The 23663-nt window shown below is 44.8% G+C and overlaps 2 protein-coding genes across 2 annotated transcripts in view; one reads left to right on the forward strand and one right to left on the reverse strand.

Annotated features, from left to right (window-relative positions):
• Positions 1-320: 320 nt before the first annotated feature.
• On the reverse strand, positions 321-14410 carry csnk1da (casein kinase 1, delta a). Its single transcript, XM_068578128.1, has 9 exons — positions 13807-14410; positions 8208-8318; positions 6547-6695; positions 6212-6440; positions 5940-6110; positions 5696-5844; positions 4775-4943; positions 4556-4665; positions 321-2910 (listed from the first exon to the last, which is right to left on the reverse strand). The coding sequence occupies exons 1-9, from the start codon at positions 13880-13882 to the stop codon at positions 2860-2862; spliced, it is 1215 nt and encodes a 404-aa protein (XP_068434229.1). The 5' UTR covers positions 13883-14410; the 3' UTR covers positions 321-2859.
• Positions 14411-16000: 1590 nt separating this feature from the next.
• engase (endo-beta-N-acetylglucosaminidase) overlaps positions 16001-23663 on the forward strand; it is an 8121-nt gene continuing 458 nt past the window's right edge. Inside the window, exons 1-14 of the mRNA XM_068578748.1 lie at positions 16001-16133; positions 17224-17303; positions 17397-17598; positions 18349-18497; positions 18631-18785; positions 19935-20083; positions 20175-20346; positions 20445-20551; positions 20666-20777; positions 21651-21838; positions 21925-22067; positions 22194-22287; positions 22375-22486; positions 22579-23663. The exon at positions 22579-23663 is cut by the window's right edge and continues 458 nt beyond it. Coding sequence (XP_068434849.1) covers positions 16036-16133; positions 17224-17303; positions 17397-17598; positions 18349-18497; positions 18631-18785; positions 19935-20083; positions 20175-20346; positions 20445-20551; positions 20666-20777; positions 21651-21838; positions 21925-22067; positions 22194-22287; positions 22375-22486; positions 22579-22980 — 2163 coding nt within the window. The 5' untranslated portion in view covers positions 16001-16035 and the 3' untranslated portion in view covers positions 22981-23663. The remainder of the gene's footprint in view (positions 16134-17223; positions 17304-17396; positions 17599-18348; positions 18498-18630; positions 18786-19934; positions 20084-20174; positions 20347-20444; positions 20552-20665; positions 20778-21650; positions 21839-21924; positions 22068-22193; positions 22288-22374; positions 22487-22578) is intronic.

The raw sequence follows: 23663 nt of genomic DNA on the forward strand, positions 1-23663 counted from the left end.
GATAATTTGAGGAAACAAACTTTGTACGATTTATCTTTTTAGAGGGCGATTTAATTAATTACATTACAAATTTAGGGAATACTGTATATGAAATGATTTAAGATAGTCATTAAAATAATTTTTGTTGTAATGTGTCAGCCTCAATACCGGTATATCAGGACACATTGAGGACCATGAATGTTCCTGGTGCTTTCTAACGATTTAAAGGATCCGTTCACCCACATCACACAAACACGATAAAAGAAACTACCCTAAAGAAAAACAATATCAAATTTTCTCAGCTTCTGACATCAGCCAGCCACTCAATAAGAAGCAACACGTACAAGTACTTATTAATTTATTTACACTTTTAAAATACACAAATACAGTGGCATTACAAATGAGGAGTGAAAGTCTTAAGGTGTGGAGTGGAAAGAAAAGACTTCCCATGAGTCCACGGTGAGAGATGCATTGTGGGACACGAGCACCCGCATCCCCCCCCTGCACGGTTAAAAGCAAAAATTGGGACAGGAAGTGACAGAAGTAGAAAGAACTGAGAGAAGCAGACACGACAGACTGGAAAAAAAATCTATTATCTCTTGTAAAGTGTACTTGCATCTATCATAGCCATCATCAGTGAGACAAACAAGTTAAACCATCGCTTATTTATTTTTTTTGTTTGTTTTTCAAGCCCACAGGTGAGGTATATTTTTATATATAAAAACAAAAAACAAACAAAAAAAAACAAAATGGAGTGAGGCGTTCCCATCCCCTCCACACGCCATCGCCATCCGGCGCCGTTCAGCGGCTCCCGTGGACGCGGTAGACGGAGCGTAAGCACATCCTATACACAACGACAGAACAAACATGTACAATTCACCACTACAACCCCCCCCACCCTTCCCCCAAGCCCCAACTACAGAAAACGGCCAAAGATACTCTTGCAAGCGGTCTACCACATCGAGGACTTTCTACTCCAAAAGCTGCAGAATTTGTCGGCTAAAAAAAACACAAAAAAATGCTCGGGCGGAAGGGGTCACCGGGAAAGAAAAAAAAAAAAAAAGACAAGTGCCACATGAGGCTCCGGCGCCGCTGGGACCTTTCTTCTTCTTCCCTTCTTAAGACAAACACTCAGCACCGTCGCTCCTCGGAACCGCCCTCACATCCAGCAAATGGTAAAATGGGACGGTTCACCCCCACAAAAAAATGTAATGAAAGCCATGTTTTTCCTCTTACCTGTAGTGCCTTTATGGATCTAGAGCGGTCATGCTGGGAGACGGCGGCCATTAAGATGTTTGTCTTCTCTCCAAATAAATAGGACGATACGGCAATCCATGTATTTTGTTTGTGGGGGCTTGAACTGGTCTTTTAAAAGCACAACTGCCCATTTTTCTACTCTGGACTCTGGCGACACTGATAACGGATAGTACAAGCTTTAAAAACCCTTTGTCCTACATTTCCCATAATGCAACTACATAGCCTTTTCCCACACAGGGCATTCTAGTAGTATTCTCCATGGTGAACAACCGGATCCTGAGGGAGCCTTTAACTGTCTCACGTCCTCTCATCTAAACTGGCTTCTGGTTCTGGATCAGGGTAACGAAACATGTAATGAATCGTTGGCCGATTGGGACCAAACTCTGTAGAATTCATTAAGTCGTCCGCTCAAGGAGTTTGGTGGATTTAAGTAGGATGAAAAACGGTGGAGGCGAAACCTCGGCCAAAGTCACTCCATTGGAAAAGAGCGTGTGCAAGTTGGTGGTTTCAGAGAGTCGACTGGGCGAGCATGGAGAGAGATTCTGGTCCCTGTCTGTCAATAAAGACGGACAGGGAGCGTCTGCCGAAGTCGAGGTAGAAAAAAGGTCCAGATGTGTAATTGTGTGGGGGGGAAGGGGTCTAGAATGATCTTAGGAGGCAAAACCCAAAAAGGAAATATGTATAACCCACCCCCCACCCCCCGAGACAGAATCAATCAAACACACACCACAACGTCACGATGCACCGGGTTAAAAACAACGTCCCGCCCGCTCCGTGCGGAGACGTTTCCATTCACAGCTTTCCCAACAGCAGTCACGACCTGAAGATGGACAGAAAAATGTGCTGCGTGTTTTTGGATTTACTACAACGTCCTCGTTCCAACGCACCTGAGGAGGAAAGAAAGAATAAAAAAAAAAGAGAAAGAAAAGTCGTACGATGGGCTCATCATTGGAAATGGAACATTAAAAGACCCTTTGCCCCATTTTAAAAACAAGGGGGGTTATCCTACATTTACATTTAAACCTCAAACACCGAAAGCAAAAGGTTAAAAAAAAATTAAAAAGTCTTTCAGGACACAACAGAGTTTGGGCACCGTCCTGCCGCGACGGATCAAATGTCTTCGTGATCAGAAATGACCCGCACACTACTCTCAGACACGCTTGTCCTTCTCAAAAACCCTCGAGGAGTCAGATTACTGGAAAGAGACTCTTTAATCGCTAAAGACGGAGAAACAAGTAAAACCAAAGTTTTAAAAAGACGCCAGAGGAAAGGGAATTCCATGGCTTCATCGACAGTAAGGAGGATGGAGGCCACGGCTGCTACCGAACTGTACTCCACCCATCTTCTTCACACACACACACACACACACACACACACACACACGCACGCACGCACACACACCTCATCCACTGTCAGGTGTTCAGGAGAGCAGCCAAGCTCTGCTGCATTCGTTGGTAGTCCTCTGTGTCATTGAAGAGTCGCGTGTGTTCGTGTGTGAGAGAGAGAGTGTGTGTATGTGCGTGTGTGTGTGTGTATGTCTGTCTGTGTGTGTGTGTGTGCATGTATGTTGCAGGCGGTGCGTGTTGAGGCCTCCGTGGTGCACAGGTGGATGGGGGGAGGGTTTCACCGCGGCGCTGCAGACTGGAGGCCGCTGGGCGTGACCCGGGACAGAGCCTGCAGAGGACACATGGACAGGTTTTATTTTCCCCCCATTGGAGATCGGACACATCTTTTATACTCTTGTGTAAAATGAAAAAAATAAAAAAGGGAATCATACATCATAAGGTCCCCCCTTCATTTACAGAGCATAAATAAAAGGAGAGAAAAAATAGCAACGCGGTGTGTGTTCATGCTGAGGTGCATGACTGCTCATTTTGTATAAGAGATACTAACATTGGCACAGACAAATTAAAGATATGTTGATATTTTGGTGCTAATGTAACAATAACATGACACTGGTTCTTAGGGTCTCAGTGCAGTTATAAAACAAAAGCTCCTCGTTACACTCTTTGACCTCCTGGGGGAGCACGAGGTCTAGGACTAAACTAAAAGGCCTCTAATCTAAACCGGTCCCAATAATCTGTCTCGGTACGCACGGTCTGCTCTCACAGAGCTGCTGCTGCTGTTTGGTTGCTTCATGTCAGCGAGCGTAAATTAATTTAAAAAAAGGGGAACCAATGAACATTTGGGAGAAATGAAAAAGGGAAGTCTGCACATGCTGATACAGCGTGTGTTCTCTTGTAATGTGTAGTTCCTTTTTTGTCAGTCTTTGTTATGAAACAGAGCACAGATGATGATATTTCACAATGTGTACTGTCGGGCAACGCACAGTTCTCCTTTGTTCTTTTGAATTCTCATACAAAACTGAAAGATTTATTCTATTCAACTAAACTTTTCCTGCTCTACTGTGATAATCACAGCTCGGTACGTCAGCTCTGTTGCAACTACAGTGTTGAATGGTTCCTTTTGAGGTGTAACAAGTTACAGATTACTAGTTACCCTTTTGGAAAAAAATCTAAGAAGTTATTACATTTGATTACTTTCATTACACACATTTCAAACTAGGTCATGAAGAATAAAAGCCTAAAACCCTCAAAACAAGAAGAAGTGAGAAGTGAAACCGATGATGAAGTGTCCTAAACTTGCTCATAGAATATGATCACATAACTACTTCTCACTTGATTTATTGGCTCAGTAAATGTCTTATTCAGCGTTCTATTGCACTTGACTCTACACTCTTCTCGTGTCAGTTCTGGTTGCGAAGATACCAAGATGGCGGCCATATACCAAGATGGGGTCAGCCAGAATTAAAAGATGGCGACTGGCAAAATGTCTAAATTTAGGCTTTTAAACTTTGCTACACAACAGTACTACTACTGTACTACTACTGTACAGTACTACTAGTACTAATACTGATAACTGTCAAACCATTCTGAAGGTCTTAAAGAGAACTTAAATTATGATTAGAACAAAGCAACAGAGTAAATGTTATATTCTGCATATAAGCTTCTTACATGAATAATATACTTGGCTGTAAACACCAACCTTTGTTAGTAGTAACCAATTAAATAACATGTTTATCAATAACTTTAGCTGTTCAATTACATTTACCCAGTAATTGTGCAGCTCCCCTCTGGCTGCAGCAGTGTGTTTGACCGTGCTGAGGAACGTTGCTCCCATCCAGCTCAGACAGTTTAGAGTCATTTAAAAAGGAACCAGAGTTTCTTCGGCCGAACATGAACCCAAACGCACGACAGCGAATCGTCAGCTAAATGTCGTGACTGAGACGGCCCGAGTAGGCAGCGTGTCTTTGCGATACCTGTGAGGACATGCGCGACGCGTCCTGGCGTCCCGTGAGATCCGAAGAGGAGATGTTGACGGGCGCCCCGCGATGAAGACGCATGCTCACCTTCCTCTCCTTCTCCAAACCTAAAAAGACAGAAAGAAAAAAGGGCACAAGTTCAGTGCAAGCTGGACTATGTCAGTTACTACGGGGACAAGTTTGTGTCCGTGTGTGTGTGTGTGCGCGCGCACTGACCTGTGTGTGAGGAGGGGTTGAGTGGTGAGGGGGCCGCGACCTCCTGCACGGCCCTGGCTCTCCCTGAGGCCGAGGCCAGGCCCCTGGCCCCGGGGTTCCTGCTGTGCCTCAGCCTCTCCTCCCGCTCACGACGCTCCCGCTCTGCGTCCTCCACGGCCCTGTTGGCGCCCTGACACACACACACACACACACACACACACACACACACACACACACACACACACACACACACACACACACACACACACACTCCTTAAATATCTTCAAAATATACTTAAAATGTTAGTTTCTTGTAATGCATCTTAGAAGTTAATCTCTGGTATGAATAAACCTGGAGGGGTCCCGTCCTGTGCTCTGCTTCTCTGCACAGAACAAGAGGTTTACTACTAAGAGAGGCTGAAAATAAAGTGTTTGTAGATACACTGACGTTCAAAAGTTTGGGGTCACCCGGACAAATTTTCATTTTCATGGCAACTTGTGGCATTTAATTTCCTTCACTTCTAAGAACAAGAACAGACTGGAGAGTTTCACATGAAAGTTCTCTTTTTCTGGCCGTTTTGAGAGTTTAATGAACCCACAAATGTGAAGCTCTAGATACTAAAGAAGCTCACAGGAAGTCCAGTTTTACAGCTTCTCTCACCAGCAGAACTGTTTTTCCACTGGAGCCACCACGGCAGCTAACCGCTAACTAAAGCTCAACGTGTAAAGAAAGCAGTGTAGTTGTTTTTTTAACTTTCCGTAGTTTGGTTGAATTCTACATACGACTTGCTGTTAATTGAGAGCATTTGTTTTGTTTTACATACTAGAAAAAGAAAAAAAGTTTCTGGATCGTAAGGAAACAGTAATAGAGGTGAAATGTTGAGCCCCATTGTATGTGGTGCAGGTGGACGGATTTTACATTTAATGCAAACAAATACTCACAAACTTGAGCATGTTCCAGTCGAAGACGTAGTCATACGAGAAGCCCTGTCGGTGGAAGAGGTTCCTGAAGAGCTGGCGGAGGTACGAGTAGTCGGGCTTGTCATCGAAGCGCAGGGAGCGGCAGAAGTTCAGGTAGGTGGCAAACTCCGCTGTAAGGAAGGCGGGACAAAGAAGCAGTGAGGTTTTCGGTTCAGACATTAACACACAACCGATGGAACTAAGACAGAGCGGAAGGAGGACGTACATGGGTAGCCTTTGCAGAGGACCTCAATGGGCGTGGACATTTTCTTCTCGCTGATGCGCTCGTATTTCTGCCTCTTGGTGGCGGCTTTGAGGCCCTGCCAGGGAAGAGAGCCCAGGTTGAAGTACATGAGGACGTAGCCCAGCGACTCCAAGTCGTCCCGCCTGGACTGCTCTGTGGGCACAAGAGGAAAAAGTAAGAACGGCAGCCAGGAAGGAGCGGGGGAGGGGGGCGTCTGTCCATTTACGAAAGTATTTTGCGGACGCCGCTCTTACCGATTCCCAGATGCGTGTTGATGGAGGCGTAGCGCGCCGTGCCGGTCAGGTTCTTGTTCTCGCGGTAGGGGATGTGCTGGTGTGTGCGAGCGTCGCGGTACTTCTTAGCCAGGCCAAAGTCGATGATGTAGACCAGGTTGCCCTTCTTGCCCAGCCCCATCAGGAAGTTGTCCGGCTTCACGTCTCGGTGGATGAAGTTCTTGGAGTGGATGTATTCGATGCGGCTGATCTGGAGGAGAGAGGATGCCATGGCGGACGTTAGCGTGGATGAGATGCGTTTGGGTTACACTACATGGAAACCCGTCGGGACAATTTCTTTCCCGTCGTGAACTCACCATCTGGTCGGCCAGCAGCAGGACCGTCTTGAGGCTGAACTTCCGGGAGCAGAAGTTGAACAGGTCCTCCAGGCTGGGCCCCAGCAGCTCCATCACCATCACGTTGTAGTCGCCCTCAGCCCCGCACCACTTTATTGTCGGGATGCCCACTGGAGCCGTGGAGGGAGCAAGGGAGGATATTTAGTACTGCGATGCAGTAAGGGCTTCTTGCAACAAAACACACACCAATTGTTTCCATAAATTTATATGGATAGTCTTAAAATGAGGGCTGGGCAAAGTTTAAAAAATGTATCTGATTAATCACATGATTTTTCTGTGATTAGTTGCATTATGCGCAAATTCAATAATTAAGTAAAAACTAGTGTACTACACGCTTTTATTTTAAAGTAATGTTATCAGAACCCACAGTTCATCAATATGATAAACTGTAAGTAGTTAGAAATGCTTTCTCACTCAATTCTGTTGCATGTTTTTTGTCTGCTGTAAGCAAAATGTATCTGGTATTTTTAGATAAGGTGCTTTTATTTTGAAGCCAAGAACCAGTTGAAACGGAAGTAGCAAAGTGGGCCGTTTTATGGCTAAAGCTACTGTCTTTAAAGAGCATCTGTTGGAGGGGTACGCCACAAACTACGTTACAACAGCTGGTGCACGTTGTAACATAATGCTCTCCATTTCTTACGACGGCGGTGCGTCTGGCAGCTCATACGCGCCGCCATTTGTTGGATTCTAGGAAGCTGGTGGCTGTGTCAATGCTGCGTAACGTCAAACGCCTCCCAATGCAAAAAAAACAATGCATGTAGATAACGCATGATAAAACAATTGTTGGCGTTAACGTGCCCTGCCCTACTTAGAATCACAATATTTTAAATGTAATGTAAATGTTACTATTGAGAATAAAATGTTGAGCACACAATGTCCGCTTCCCCCCCCACCCAACACGCAGTATGATGGCAGAGGCCAGCTGGTTTAGTAGTACCTGGTAATTGGCTGATGTTGCCAAGGCGAAGAGGCCATCTGGCATTCCCTTCTATAGGCAGACGGCAACAAAATTGTGTTGCTCAGCACCAAGCGCACGCACACACAGCTATTTATATACATACAAACGCAAATACAGCCCAGAGTCTGGGTCAGCCGGTGTGCCCCGAAACATCCCAGCAGGCTGGAACAAAAATACAAATGCATGTGTGTGCACATTTGTAACAACCTTGTACAGGCAGTACACGTGACGGCTTTATGCAGATCGCTGATGTGATAACTTAATTTTGTGGCAACAAATCCCTCAAATCACAGGTGTGCTCCGAGTTGGGACCTTAGAACCTTTAAAAAAAATGGGCCACTTTGACTCGGATGCAGCTGCCTCTCTCAGCCTGAAGTCACCGATCTGTTTGGTTCAACGTCATGAGTCACAGCGCACTGAGGGCGACTGTGTCACCAGCGGCACTGCAGACGTGACAAGGAGCAGATATCACTGCACATGCAATAAAGATCACACTCCTCAAAGTGGTATCACGTCTAGACTCCCCCCATGCCTCACTGTGAATCTGCGATACAGCTTGGAGGCCTTCGTCGACCTTGAGTGCTCACAGTACATGAACGCATCAAACAAACATTGCAAAGTGACAGGATGCGTGTGCACGCGGTGCGTTAAGAGTACGCCGTACCTCCACCCTGCATCATCTTGTAGATCTTGCTCTCGATGTGGAGCTGTGGGTGCTTGGTCTTCACGCATTCCAACTTGATGGCGACCTCCTCTCCGACCGAGATGTCGGTACCTAGAAGGGACGGACGGGATGCAGGATTTTAACCAAATTACACAGACATCTCATGTGCAGCAGAGCATGGACACTCAAACCTGTGTGGTTGGTAGTTAAAGAGGAGGACATACATTATGGAGTTACTAGGAGCAACTTTCATTTTATATGGATTTTGATAGTACCTATGAACAAAGACTCCCATTAGAAAACCTCCAATTTTACTGCAGATGTTGGTCTGACGTTTGCATGTGCAGAATCGGTTCTGGTTTTATTAAATTGAGACCATTTCATGGCCAGTTAAAGATCATAGAAACTTCACTGTAGCAACTGCACATGTAAGAGACACCACCAGCGTGCACTGCATGTACCCTGCACTTCTATCCCAGATCTTCTTGCATGTGTAGCCCGACTTCCTCGCAGCTATAATTACACCAGACGAGAGTCCACTCTCCTCTGCGTGGTCTGACAACGCGGGGGCTTCAGCCTGCTTCCTTAACATAGTTACGGGTCCCAGTTCCCTTCCACTTAAAACAGGGCAACTGAACACCAGGTTACATAATCCCATTTTCGCACACACAGCACCGGTGGAGCATCATTGATTTCTCCGTATGAGGTCATCGGGGCGGGGCGCCACTCCCCGGGGGCGGGGTGGAGAGCACAATAAGGCGGCCATGACTCACTTTAAAGCCGATATGCTGTATCGTTTACACACAAGAGCTGCCAGAATAATGCTGAACAGAAGGCGTTGCGCAGCATGCGCCGCAATGATGCAGGAAAACAAAAAAGGGGCCGATCTTGTATTTATTTTTATATGCATGACCAAATTAGATGACATTGATCAGCCTCTGGCTAGATGACATTGATCAACCTCTGGCTGGCTACCCAAATCCATATCAGTCTGGTAGCAGCTTTAAAAAAAAGGGTCAGTCCACCACAAATCCCATTGGCTTTCATGGCATCAGGGAGGACATTTTGTTTCTCTGCAGAAGTGAGAGAAGTGGGCCCTTAACATCCGACGCAATGTATGGAGAAACACCCTCTATCCCTATGGGTGAGCGAATATTGTGAAATAATGATGACTATGTAAGAGAAAGTAGGAAGCATTTGTCAAAGAACCTCATATGAGGACCAATATTGTATATGTTATGCATATGTTAATGCTTCTCCCTGCTTTGTTGAGCGTGTGCTTCGAGTGCACGTTAGCCTGCCCCGCTGGGTAGCTAACACCCCCCTCGCCCTCCTCCTTAAGTAAACACTAATATCGTAGTCTGCACCATTAGCTGCTAGCCGCTGGCTCAGCCGTCGCCATATTGAGAGCTGAGTGGAGGCAATAGAAATGTTTTATTCCTTTAAGAATAAAAACAAAGGGGTTTTCTGTAATTAAGAAGCTAATGAAACAATCATGAGATTATAATTGATTCATTATAATTGATTATAACGTTGAATGAAGGTTCAAACACGGAGTGATCGGTAAATAGTTGTTTTTTCCTAGTTTCGTTCCAGTTCAACTTGTTCTAGACGTGTGCTTGGCCAATCCATTAACCCATCAATCAATTGACCAATCAGCAACCGTGAAAGTGTCAACAAAGGCTCTTGACAGTGTGAGCAGCACGTCTTAGGTGTGTTGTCTGCTTCCTTTGAGACAGGAATGTGATTTGTCTTGACAGATATCAACCTTTGTGCGTTATCGGTACAATGTGTGCATATACGTGTGTTTTTATCCAGAGCGCTGCTGCTGGAACAAGTCTGGACACATCCTCTCCCCACTAGTTCATGAACAGAGGTAAAACTGGGCCGGTCCAGACTTGAACACAGGAGCGCGTTGCTGATTAAACTCAGTCACTGAGAAGAGATCCGCAGCACAAACGCGATAAGGCCGATGTGCTGCACGCAAGACTTGTGGAAGGAATGGGGCCCTTGGTTCAAGACAGGGACACGCGTCAAACCCTTTAATGTGAGATGTAGAGCTCTGATACTGTGGGGGGGGGGGGGGGGGGGGGGGGACTGCAAAGCAACAAGACAACAAACTGAGTTTTTGAGACGCTGCCTGAGATGACGTCAACATAATCGCTGTATAAAACGGAGTCTCTCTTTGTACACAATCAAACCACAGAGCTTTCAGAGGAGCAGGAAAGCAGTGAGTCACCAGCAGCGCTTGGCCCTTAGCGTGTCTTGACTTCTCTGCGATTGTTGGTAGTTTCGCATGTGTAAGTGGACCCATCCCTTTTAGCACACACACCGACTGCTCTCAGTGCACAGTATTTATTACACACGTCCTCGTCAAACGGGTAATAAGCTGAAGCAGAGCTAGGAAGAAAAAAAAACAACCTTGAAAAGCAATCTCATTGCATCATAAACACAGTTATTAAAATTGCAATTCAGGATGGGATTTGAGAAGAAGATCTGTGACACAAGCAATACGTCTTTCTATAATATGCCAAACATCAGATACCATCTGATGACATGAGGGGAAAAGTGATGCATGCGTTTATTTCAATAAGGGGTATATGAAAAGATTTTTTTTTTTAAAGTAAGGGGAATTTGTAACAAGGGCTGGGTGATATGGCTAAAAACCATCCAATGGTTTTGTATCCTCTTGTGTGAACCAAATACTTGACAAATTAAGTATAATATTGAGTCATTCTACTTTGAATGATAAAAATGTAGTTAGCGTGTGCTTGTTATCAATTTGGATGATGTAATCGTTTATCTTAAAGACAATAAATCACGTGGAATTATCGCCCTGTTGGAAATATCTAATATAACCATCATGACTTTACTGGAAATGTTTCCTGTATGGTGTTAAGAGCATCAAACAACTACTGTCTATGTAAAGATACAGAGAGTGGCGTCGACCTGAGTAAAGGATGAAGTCACTCTCCCCATGCAAAGCTCCGGCTCAACAACAGGCTCGGTGTGAGCGTTCATACATGTAAAGTACATTTTAACCGGACTGATCTCTGGGCACTTTCAGTCACGCGCCGCACAAACTAAAGTGCAGACTGGCAACAGCTGCCTTTAAGAAGGATTCAGATGAACACAAAGCCTTGGCGTTAACACGTTTACTGCGCGAGGCTTTGTTCTCCCCTCCAGGAAGTTGGACATGTGTTCATTTGATTGTGAAGTGTGTGGTGAGGAGACTGACGCAAAAAAACAAGCGGTTCATAAACCGTTAAAATTAAGGAGATATAGGTCGAAAATGATAATAACAGCCCTGAAGAAGCTTAAGAGTTCATTTGTTTCCTTCATAATCATGGGGAAGCGTGACCAAGTCAAGACCGAAGGGCCTGGTGTTTCCAAACCTCAGGTTGGTTGGATTGTTAAGCGTTAAAAATAGAAGAAAAAAAAAAAAAAAAAAATCGGTCCGAGTGGATCTTGTAAGTCCAGTTTGAGTGACAGATCCAAGCGTTTGAGGCCTAATCAGACAGTAGAGTACCCTCAGCAGTAGAAAAGTGTTTTACCGGACTACATTATGGTTACGACCTGTCAATCACCTTCTACCCCACCCTAAAGCATACCCTGCTTTATGATCTATATTTGACTCTAAATAGACCTTCAAAAACAGCATGATGTTAATTTAGTAAATGATGAAGACTTGAAAACGTGTTTGAGGGTATAAATTAAGAGAAGTACAGTCATTTTCTCATAGACTTCTCTCTATACGATCAGACTTCTTTTTTTTTGCAACCCTGATGGGCAAATACACTTCCACATCGGCTTTGCTCTTCAGAACCGACGGGTGCGGCCTGGTAAACAGTTCAGCACCGTGCTAACAGATGAAAAAGGACAAAACCTTTTTGATGGATTTTGTTGTTGCAGTCGTTTGGACAGAGTCAGCACCATGTTTTGTCACGACAAACCTCTCGCAGATGACTAACTATTCCACCACTTTTGAAGGTCCACATGCACCCAGTCAGAGCACAGAGAGTACAAGGCGTCGCTCCAACAGCTGACCTCATCCCCTCCTGCCAGCGACAAACAGCCTTTACCACAGAGAGGGACAGAGTCCACCGCCTAGTCGGCCAGCAGCTCACACTGCATTAAAGCTTTGTTTGGGAGCCTCACTGTACATGTGCACGTATAAAATATTAACACAAGCACACAATAGTTCCTTTACCCTGTCAGGCACTCTAACGCTATAGAAAAACGCACGGTTACCAAGGTTAGATCACATCGGTCACCGGCCAGGTAGCGGGAGTAATATGAAAGCAAGCCGGCAGCTCTCGCCATCAGTCCAGTGCACTCTATAACATTGCATGAGGCGAAAGGCAGATATTCAATGAGCATATCTTGTTAACTCTCTGAAATTCAACTTGTCAATGTTACATGTGCAAGTTATGGTAAATGGGATCAAATTAAATTAACTGTGTGTCACTGTGAACTGAATATCTTAGGCGTTTGGACTGTGTGAAAAACAAGCAATATGGAGATGTGACTTTGGTATTGGATGGTTGTTTTCACTTCTCTCCTGACGTTTTAATGACAACTATTAATGACAGCATCACAGCTAAGAACCAAGACCGCCTCTGCTTATGTAGAGAGTAATCTAAAACCGGCACAGCTGATATTTATCTCTTTGACATTTATCTTCAATAAGAGGCAACACACACTTATTATCTATAGCTCTTTTTTTTCTTCAGAAACACACAATCAATAGGTCACAGCCCTTGCTGGCACTTAGTGTACGCCATTCAGTGCCGTCTGAACATGTCCCCTCAGGCACTAAACAGGAAGCAGGATGCATTAACCAGCTCTATGTCAAAGACGCCACAGCTGACCTGAAGGACCCGGATTACAACACAAATACATCATACGTTTGATAATAGCGGTTGCTTTAAGAGGGAAAGCATTTGGTTGTGCAATAACGCAGTTAAAAAAACATTGGACATTTTGTGCTTGTTTGACGAGCACCGATGAAGCTACGTTAGCCTTCTGATAAATCCCTCTTGTACGGATTAGTGGAGGACAGTGAACCGGTCTGTTGGGTTTAGAGGACACAGTTCAGCACCAGTAGGGGTCCGTTTGTCTCATGGACCACTTTGAGGACTTTACAGTGAAGCCCACGGGTCCGGTCTCCTGCTGCTTCCCGGCAACTAAACGTGAACTCGAATATGAGCTATCAAAAATGAGCTAACGTTAGCCGATAAAAGGGGTTAGCTTATGTCGCCCAGCGGGTGGCCATCAGTTTCCGTTCTCGTCGTTAACATTGTTCCCCAACACAAAGCCCACCACACACACACAATTCGTCGATAAAATTCAACATGAACATCGTCTGCTGTTGTGAGTTAGAACGCTGACGTTGTATCGCTGCGAGCTTCTTTGCTACACATAGTGCTAGCTAGCTTTGTAGCTAATGTTGCTATAACACTAAACACTGAACAGCTGATCGAGGCTAGTTTTCGGAGCACCCAGCTGACGAACTGTCAAAGCCCTGAGTTATTGAAGCGGAGGAAACATTCAACGGGGGCAAATACAATAACGGCAGGTTTATTTTACTCGAACTTACCCAGGTAGATGTCCCCAAATGATCCACTTCCAATTTTTCTGCCCAGTCTATATCGGTTCCCTACTCTCAGCTCCATGGTTAGAGGTTGGTGTTCGGCTAGCAAGCGCGCTCGCTAGCTCCAAAATATCCCCCCAAAAATGATTCAGGTTTAAAATTCGAGCCTGTTTTAACAGCAGAACAGGCTAAACACCCGACACATTAAAACAAGAAAAACCTCTTGGCAGCGATGGAGGTGTCTTCCTGCGGGTTATCTCCCGGATGAAGTCGGCTCTCGCAATCTTTCGCCACTTGTTTCAAAACGACGCCGACCTCATATTTGGCTAATACGCGGCTCGTTAGGAAGGCTGGACTTTATACTTTATGCTCTTGCCGGTTTTGATACGGATACGCGGTAATTGGCCGCGGATGAAGATGGATTTTTTGGCGGAGGTTACGCTGGATCCTCGTCCGTCTCTTGCTGTCTCGGTATACTTGCAGGTTGTATCTGACGTCACTTCCCTGCTGGGTGATTGAGGGAGGACACTGCCAAAGAGCATCTAAGGAAAAGAGCTGCCAATAGCTACCAAAACCGGTAACGGCTTCACTGGGGCTATACCGTCAACTACTCTGTGGGATTTAGCGACGTTCTTTTTTAAGAATTTAACTGAACCCGGAACTAATTTGTGATGAACCAACAATCAGCTTGTATTGTAAAGCCTTTCATTGATCATTCATTTAATCTTATGCGATTATCCACACCCATCTTCTCCATTGATTGAGTCACTCATTCAATCTGGATTTTCACATTCACAGTCACATGTTCATTTAATATTTTGAATAAATACTAGTAAACATTTCTGCCAAATCACAAAAACTAGAGAGTGAAAATATATATGTATATATATATATATGTATGTATATATATATATATATATATATATATATATATATATATATATATATATATATATATATATGTATGTATGTATGTATATATATATATATATATATATATATATATATATATATATATATATATATATATATATATATAAATAGATAGATAGATAGATAGATAGATAGATAGATAGATAGATAGATAGATAGATAGATAGATAGATAGATAGATATGTACTTTATTAATCTCCAAGGGGAATTGTTTTTGTCAGAGTAGCGTCCCACACTTACAGACATCAACATCAATCAATGGAATAAACTAAACACACAAGATAAGTAATAAAAGAAGAGCAGAGATGACAGATGGCAGATATATACAGAATAAAAAATAGAAATCGAAAATATGTATATATATATATATATATATATATATATATATATATATATATATATATATATATATATATATATATAGAAACAAATAAAATATACATATACCTATAGTCCACATGTATATATATATATATATATATATATATATATATATATATATATATATATATATATATATATACACAAACATATATATATATATATATATGTTTAAATAATATTATTTTAAATGTTTAAATTATTTACCATAATGTATATTAATGTTAATATATGTACATATTTATATATATATATATATAATATAATATTTATAATTATATACTATTTAGATAACTATGTACTATTATTATTTAATATTTAATAACAATACTGTATAATAATATTATTATTACTAATATTAACTGAGCTCGCTGGACATATAACTATGTCTATCACTACTCCCTCAAGTGGGGAAGTATTTCTTACGGCCGCCATCTTTGCCGTCCTCACTCATTGCCCGGTGTTGTTGTTCGTGTTTGGTTTCTTGCTCGGGGATCATCTCCCCCAAATCAGAGAGTCTGGTCCTGCACAACAACAAAAGAGTGGTTCCTTTGTCCAGCTGGCCTGAGTCAACCCTCTATGGACAACAAACACACGGATTCCTCTCAAATCATCTCTGTACACATCTGCGGCAAAGCATTAAAAAAAAAATCCAGCATCGTCTTTAAATGAGTACGCAATACGTAATACGTTTTGTAAGTTATAATTTCATGATTTTACATAAAGTAACAATGTGTCATCCTTGGTGCTTTAGCCCCCCCCTCCGATGTAATTTACATTTATGGAAATTAAGCTTTTATTCTGAAGGACTGCGGGTCGGAAGTGTTTTGCTGTTTTTGCTGGCAGGAAACACCTCCCTGTTTCCTCCTTCATGACAGTTTGTTTCCTTAAAGGTCTGTCGGCTGATCTAAAGTCAGTGAAATGTCTTTGACCGTGGATGGAGAGCAGCTCCGCCTGCGAGGAGAGGACGGAGAGGATCTTAAAGTCGGCGGGAAGACAGACACAACGGACTCCAGCCGGTAACTTCCTACTCGGATACTTATTTTGTCGGTATGTTTAACGTTTACAGGAGCAGGGTAGCAATTCAATGAATTGAAAGTTCAGCGCATATTCACCCAAGTCAAAGGTAGCTAATTAGTGACTTATTTTAATTTTTTTTTTTTTTCCCCATTTTGACAACAGGGTAATAAACAAAAGACTCAAGTGAGCACGAAGCATAAATATAAACCCCTTTTTTTATACTTAGTTGCTGAAGTGCAACTTATGATTTTAATAACAAACAGCAGTCATACATTGACTTCATGAGCTGTGTATTTATTTGTTACTTTTTGTGTTATAAGGTCAGTGAAACAGTGTCTTTTAAAGTCAGACCTGGTGTTGCCTTACACATAGAAGAAGGATCCCTGTCTCTACCACACAGCGAGGCATGCCGCTTATTTATTAAAACACTGGTATTGAATCTGTATCGGTAGATTCCCCAAAGCTCAGATATCGCAGGTAAGGTGTATTGATGTGTTTCTAGTCAACATAAGGCGACAACCACCGGTTCTGTTGGAGTGAAGCCGATGCGCAAAGTGTCTTAAAACTTACATTATCGCTACTGACCAACAGGGGGCGACTCCTCCGGTTGAAGTCACATTGTATAGAAATCTATGAGACAATGACTCTACTTCTCTCTTTCATGATTTCCTCAGTAAACATTGTAAACGAGTTTCAATCTCTAGTTTCAAGTCTTCTTCATTACAGCATGATGTTCATTTAGTAAACTATGCTCCATCTAAAACAGAGTACACTTTAGGGCGGGGCATACTGTGATTGACAGGTCTCGAGCAGAGCCGTATACAGCATCTCTCCTACTCCTCAGCAGTTCAAATATGGTAACTTCTCTTTCTTACGTCCACATCGAATGTATAGTCTATGGTCAATTCACAGCCTTGAACTAAAAGTACAGAGGACATTTAGACGGTAAGTTTGTCATTGCAGACTAGTGACTAGTTTAAGATCAATGTTACATAGGAGAACACGTTTGACTCGTGGCCTGTTAAGTTAATAATGTGATTTTAATGTTTAAAGCGCCAGTCTCACCTCGCCACCTTGTACTTTCACCAGTTTGGAGTCTTGTTTGGATCAACCAATGGATTCAAGCAGTGTCCATGAAGTCATCAAGTATTCACCCTCCTCCCTACCAAGTGAGGTGTCTTTGTATCTAGCAGTATAAAAAACATTAGCCCCAGTCGATCCCCACACGCTATACGCAACATTTCGTTTCCTCTCCCTCTCAGCCAAGCATTACGACGCCGACACCACCGAACCAATCAGCGGTGGCCTTCAATCTTTGGAGGAGCTTTTCTCGTGGAAACGAAGCGAGGCGAACCCCTTCAATGTGGCGACAGCCCCCCTGCCGCCTCGGGAGCCGCCTTTGGCGGGAAGTCTCCATCGCACCTTGGTGTCTCACGACATGATGGGAGGATACCTGGATGACCGGTATGGCTGCATGTTTAGACTTCTGCTTCTTCCAGCCTCTCACTTATGGACAGTCTGTATAATGGTAGTAGTACAATAGATGAGAGAATGCTGCAGCCTTTAGCCTTAGTAGGTGATGTGAGTATTTTAGGTGGAATCCCTCTGGTCTGAAAAGTAAAGCCAATGTAGAAGTGCCTAAAACTTGCATTCTCTCTAATGTCTAATATCCTACAGGGGGCGAGTCCTCTGGTTGTATAGAAGTCTATGAGAAAATACTGTACTTGTCTCTTGATTTATTCCCTCAGTAAACATTGTAAACATGAGTCTATGGTTTTCATCTCTAGTTTCAAGTCTTCTTCAAAACAGCATGATGTTCATTTCATAAATTATGGTCCGTTTAGGGTCAAATAGGCCATAAAGTGGGGGCTCCTTTAGGGGCGGGGCTACCCCTTGATTGACAGTTTGCTTCCACGACGTTGGCTGGTCTGGGAGTTGTCCACGGTCTTACAACTGTTTCCCTCTCGGTGTGTTTTCACTTCATAAAAAAGTGATGATGAGCATTTTTGGGAAAAGAAGCATGGTCCATTAAAGTGTTTTTTTTTTATGTTCCATACATTATTTTAAAAAATGTCCGAGTCATCGTGAAATTAATTCTGATGAAGCCATTACACGACAGGTCTGGACCACTCGAAGTTTGTTCGTTCAGTCCGCCATGAGATATCTGGACCCTTTTCACATGATGCGATGTCATGTCTCTTCTCTGTGGCCCAGGTTTCCCCAGGGGACACATGCAGAGGCCCCGTATGCCTTCTACCACTGGCAATACATTGATATTTTTAACTACTTCTCACACAACCTGGTGACGATCCCTCCTGCTGTGTGGACCAACGCGGCGCATAAACACGGAGTCGTTGTTCTTGGTGAGCCAAAAGGCCGAATATTAACCCAACCAGGTCCGGTTTAGGACTCCTGAAATTGTGTTTTCTATCTTCGATATCGGGTATCATGTCTTCATCTGTAAAATGTCCTGTCACGACTGGGCTGCTCTTTCAGGGACGTTCATCACAGAGTGGACGGACGGAGCCGCAGCGTGCGAGGCCTTCCTGAAAGAGGAGGAGTCGTACCGGTCGGTGGCTGATAAACTCGTCCAGATCAGCCACTGTTACGGCTTCGAGGGCTGGCTCATCAACATAGAGAACACCCTCAGTGTGAGTACCAGTGTGATCCAGGCCACTAACAGACAGATAGGATGTAGTCCTGGTGTGACCATAAGGTAAGTCATACATTGAGATACTCTGTTGAGATTTTGATGTTTAAATCAAAGTTCCGAGATATTAAGTTTAATGGAAACTTTTGATGTACGAAATGAACTGATGAAATTTCTGGTCTTGATTTCCTCCAAGTATTTCCTTTTTTTATATCATACACAAAATGTAAAAAAAAAGGGTTCCACTGGCTTTTTTTCCCCGAGCAGGTCTGAGGTTTCTCAGGGTTTTTCACAGGTTCTTAGCAACCCCTTTCATTCATTTCCCTCTTGGACGAACGAGTTCTTCAAGGATTGTTGAAAGCATGGTTGAAGCATACAAAGGTTCTACATGAAACCTTTCGAATACAAAATGTTGCTCTCGATATAACCTCTTGAGGGGGAAGGTTCTAAATGAAACCTTCTTCGGACCCACCATTCAATCCAGAACCTTTCCACCCTCAGGAGGTGAAAAGGTTCTTGAACCTTGAGAGAGGTTTCTGGTGGAACCACTACACCAAAGAAGGGTTTTCTGTAGAGCCGCTAATACTGGGTTCTGGGTGGAACCTTTCACAGATGGTTCTTCTCAGTGTACCCCTTTATTTTGGGTTGAAGGAAGAACCCACCTTGACTTTTAGATAAAGGTCAAGGTGGGTTCTTCCTTCAATTTCCAAAAGCAATGCAGAACCCAGCCCATCCGGATGTACCTGGAGTTTGTTCTTCTTTGTACACATACGGTCCCCGAGAATGAAAGATACATCATTTTGTGATTCAAATTGATTTAAATGTTGAACCCTGATGGTTCTGAGAGGATGAATTCTACCGTCATTGGGGATGCGTATAAATGAAATGTAATGATATTGTCGGATGGATTGCCATGACACGAAGTTGGATTAACTGTAACGACTTAAGTGATCCTCTGACTTTTCATCTGGCGCCATCATCAAGTCAACAATATAACTTGTCCAACACTTTGCCTCAAGTCCACACGCCTACAGAACTCGTGACGTTACCGTCTGCCTCTGCTGTTCTCTGTGCTCATGACGATTATCAAACGTTAGCACGCTAACAGACGGTGAACATGGTAAGATGGTTCGCTGTCCTCCGCCCGCAGGAAGCTGCGGTGAAGAACACGCCTCTGTTCCTGCGCTATCTGACGGACCAGATGCGCGAGCGGGTTCCCGGCAGCCTGGTGCTGTGGTACGACAGCGTGATCGAGAGCGGAAAGCTGACGTGGCAAAATGAGCTCAACCAGTCCAACAGGTAGCTCAGAACTTGATAGAGATTGATGACGACAGCTTTGGCAGTTCCCTTCCAGCCGTCCAACGCTTTCATCTCAACCTCTCCACAACAGGGTGTTCTTTGACGCTTGTGATGGTTTCTTCACCAACTACAACTGGACGGAGCGGAGCCTGGAGTGGATGAGGGACTACAGCGGGGTCCAGGGCCGCCAGGCTGACGTCTACGTCGGGGTGGACGTGTTCGCTCGAGGCGAGGTGGTGGGGGGAATGCTGGAAACCAACAAGGTACGCACCGCGGGAAGGGAACGGGTCTGCTTGCGGTGAAAGCGTTGCTCGTGTGTCACCGTTGACGGTTCGCACCTTCTTGTTTCATTCGTCCGCAGGCGCTGGAGATGATTCGGAAACACGGCTTCTCCACGGCCATCTTCGCCCCGGGCTGGGTGTACGAGAGCCACAACGACAAGACCGAGTTCCGCAAGCACCAGGATGAGTGAGATCCACATTGACTCTGACGTGAATGTACACGATCAACTTTTTGTGTTGGAGAGCAGGAGAAAGAAAGCGGAGATGTTTTTCTCTAACCGGGGTCCCGTCCCGTCTGCAGGTTCTGGGCTCTTCTGTCGGACTACCTGTACATCCATCGGCCGGTTTCGCCGCTTCCCTTCATCTCCTCCTTCTGCCAGGGCTTTGGGAAGGCCGTCTACTGTAGAGGACAGGTACTGAAGGAGGTGGAGCTGCACCACAAGGCTTTTGAACGGCTGTACAGTGCGCCTGTCAGGATAACACAATTTGTTGGATGATCTGTTGTCCCAGAAATAATTTAAAGACCATTTTTGAACCACTGCCACTGTGAGAATATTCAGACTTTGGGATTGAAATGTGAATGAAAAGTACACTTGTGATCTGCCAAAGTCTCATCATGGCATGAAAAACCCAGCTCTTTATTCTGGAATCATGTTTGACAAATTCTAGCGACATCAAGGTCAGCAGAATATCTGTATGTCAACATAAGTGGATAATGTCCGAGGTCAAGTCCATGTATCGTGCGTTGAAAATGATTGAGGTCATTTTCATATATCTTACAATACGTTGATATCGTACAAGTTATCAAGGTTATGTTTGTGTACAATTAATTAGTAATTAATCAGCCTCTGCGTGTGATGTTGTCTGGTCTTCTTTCTTTGCCACAAACTGATTTGAATTTGGAGGTCAAAGGTTGCTGCGAACCCACAACACATGTTGACATTTTGGACTGGTTGCTGGAGGAATATAACTGCAGTTTCATTCAGGCCCTGGGGCAAACTTTAATTCAACAAATTGCAGCATTTGACACAAAATTGTAATCTTTACTGAGAGCACTTCTCATCCACATTGGCTTCAAATCTGCAGAGGAAGACCACATCGCCCTCGTCCTCACATCTCGGCACTCCATGTCAGAGTTGATGTTCACATTTTCGTTCTTTTCCACAAAGCAAATTGCTGAATACGTCACCGTCTGTTCCAACGAAACGTGCAACACTAATGCAGCCTATTGTGTGTGTGTGTGTGTGTGTGTGTGTGTGTGTGTGTGTGTGTGTGTGTGTGTGCAGCGCGAGGCCAACAGGAGCTGGTTCAACCTGAGCGCGCAGGAGGTCCAGCCTCTGTACTACCACACGGTGCTGGAGGGCCCGGGCTGGTTTGGAGGCCGCGGGTGTCCAGAGGACGCCTGGGACGGGGGCTGCTCTCTGCTGCTGGAGGGACTCATCCCCGCCACACACACCTCTCCAGTTTGTGCCAAGTGTGTGTGTGTGTGTGTTTCTCGTTGACCCTTGCTTCATAAGTCTCACAGTGCATCCATAGCACTCTGTTCTGTGTCTCTTGCAGGATCTTGTCCCTCCACGTACCTCTGGCACCCAAGACCCTGGTGACCCTCATCTTCAAGCCGTCCGCCGGGATCAAAGTGTCCCTGGAGCTGAAAACAACAGACGCCCGTTTTTGCACGCACATGGACGTCAAGGATGTCAAACGTGAGTTTCTGACTGTCCGTACCGCTGATGCCAAATGTAGACTGGGAATATCAATGCAAAGGTCTTCTTCAGATTCCTCCCTTCCTGGGTTGCACATTGCCGAGCTTTGATCGCATGTTTCCGCAGCGAGCGGCGCGTCGCCTGTGAACGAGGGGCTCCAGTTGGTGAGCCAGTTCTCTCAGCTGTGCGGCAACCCGGGTCCAGATGGCTGGACCGTCGGGTAAGGCACTCTCGGCGGCCGAGGTTAACCACCGACTTCACGTCTTTCGCTGTTTTAAGTCTGACTCCGTCATGTCCCTGCGGGCAGGTGTGCACAGTTGGAGCTCCGCGGCTGTGCTCTCAGAGAAGTTTGCGTCAGCATCCAGCGGGACGGACCACCTCAGGACACGCCCTTCAGCTGCAGGGTGGGCGAGATCATGGTGAGCCGGACGTGTTCAGCTGCTTTTACGATTTCCACTTCAAATCCTCCACCCATGAAGTCGATAAGAAATCCTCCCTTTTTCTCTCTCAGCTCTTGGACGTAGCCGATCTGCAGGTCCCCCCTGAGCTGGTTCAGGGCTTGTGCATCTACGACGTGGTGTGGCTGCGCGGGGCCGGTACCTCGCCAGAGTCCCCCTCGCCCCGCCTGCATTTTAACGCCACCTTGCGCTGGGAGTACCCACCCGAGCTCGCGCGTCACTTCCGGGTGTACTGGCGGCGGTTGAGAGGACCGGATCCCAGGATCCCCCCGGGTCAGCTGGTTCCGGTGGGCCGGGCGTACTCTAATCTTTTCAGGGTGACGGAGCTGCCGGTGCCCGAAGCGCCCTGCCTGATGGAGCTGGTGGTGGAGCCGGTGAGCAGGAAGGGCGTCCCGGTCCCAGAGAGCCACTGGGGAAGAAGAAGCCTCAGCTACGCGGAGGATTTAACACAATGATTCAACACAATGACTTAGCATAACCGCTCAGCAGGCCCATTCTCCCCGACTCGTTAGGTTACGGTGCTGCTATTCATGGCTCCCGTGTCAAATTCAACATCCCCAAGTCGGCGCGCATCCAAGTTTTTGGCTCCTGAGTTATAAAGAAGCAGTTTTGGGCTGTCAACCCCTCCCCCGCCCATTGTCTGGTTAGCAACTTTTACACCTGAATGTCACGACATATTTAGGTGGAGGAGGAAAAGTGGAGCTATTGACCAAAAGACACGTTGAGCATGATGCTAATGTGCTTGAGTTATTGTGTCTTGCTTTGTTTCACAGACTTTAACCGATCCCAACTGCACGTGCCGCACACGTCACCGACGGCTTTTAATCAGGGCTGTGAGTGCACGCGTCGACAGATTCATCTCCATCACAACTGGGCAAACTCCAGTAAAATACACCAGCAAGTGTATCTTAAGTTCCCTGAATTAGATATCAAGAGGGAGATGAGAAGAGTGACACCAGTGTCTCAAATTTATCAGGAGTCTGAGGTAACACTTATTGCACGACAACGACAAAACAACCAAAGATTCACTCTTCTAAATATACTATTATATACTACACACAAATATACAATTTCTTTCTTCTCATGTTTGTTAAATTGGTTTGCTTCTTAAAAACTATGTTCAAGATATGTATGCGAC

Source organism: Clinocottus analis, unplaced genomic scaffold (genome assembly GCF_023055335.1).
Source record: "Clinocottus analis isolate CAN_PGR_092001 unplaced genomic scaffold, fCliAna1.0.p SCAF_16, whole genome shotgun sequence".
Lineage (NCBI taxonomy): Eukaryota > Metazoa > Chordata > Actinopteri > Perciformes > Cottidae > Clinocottus > Clinocottus analis.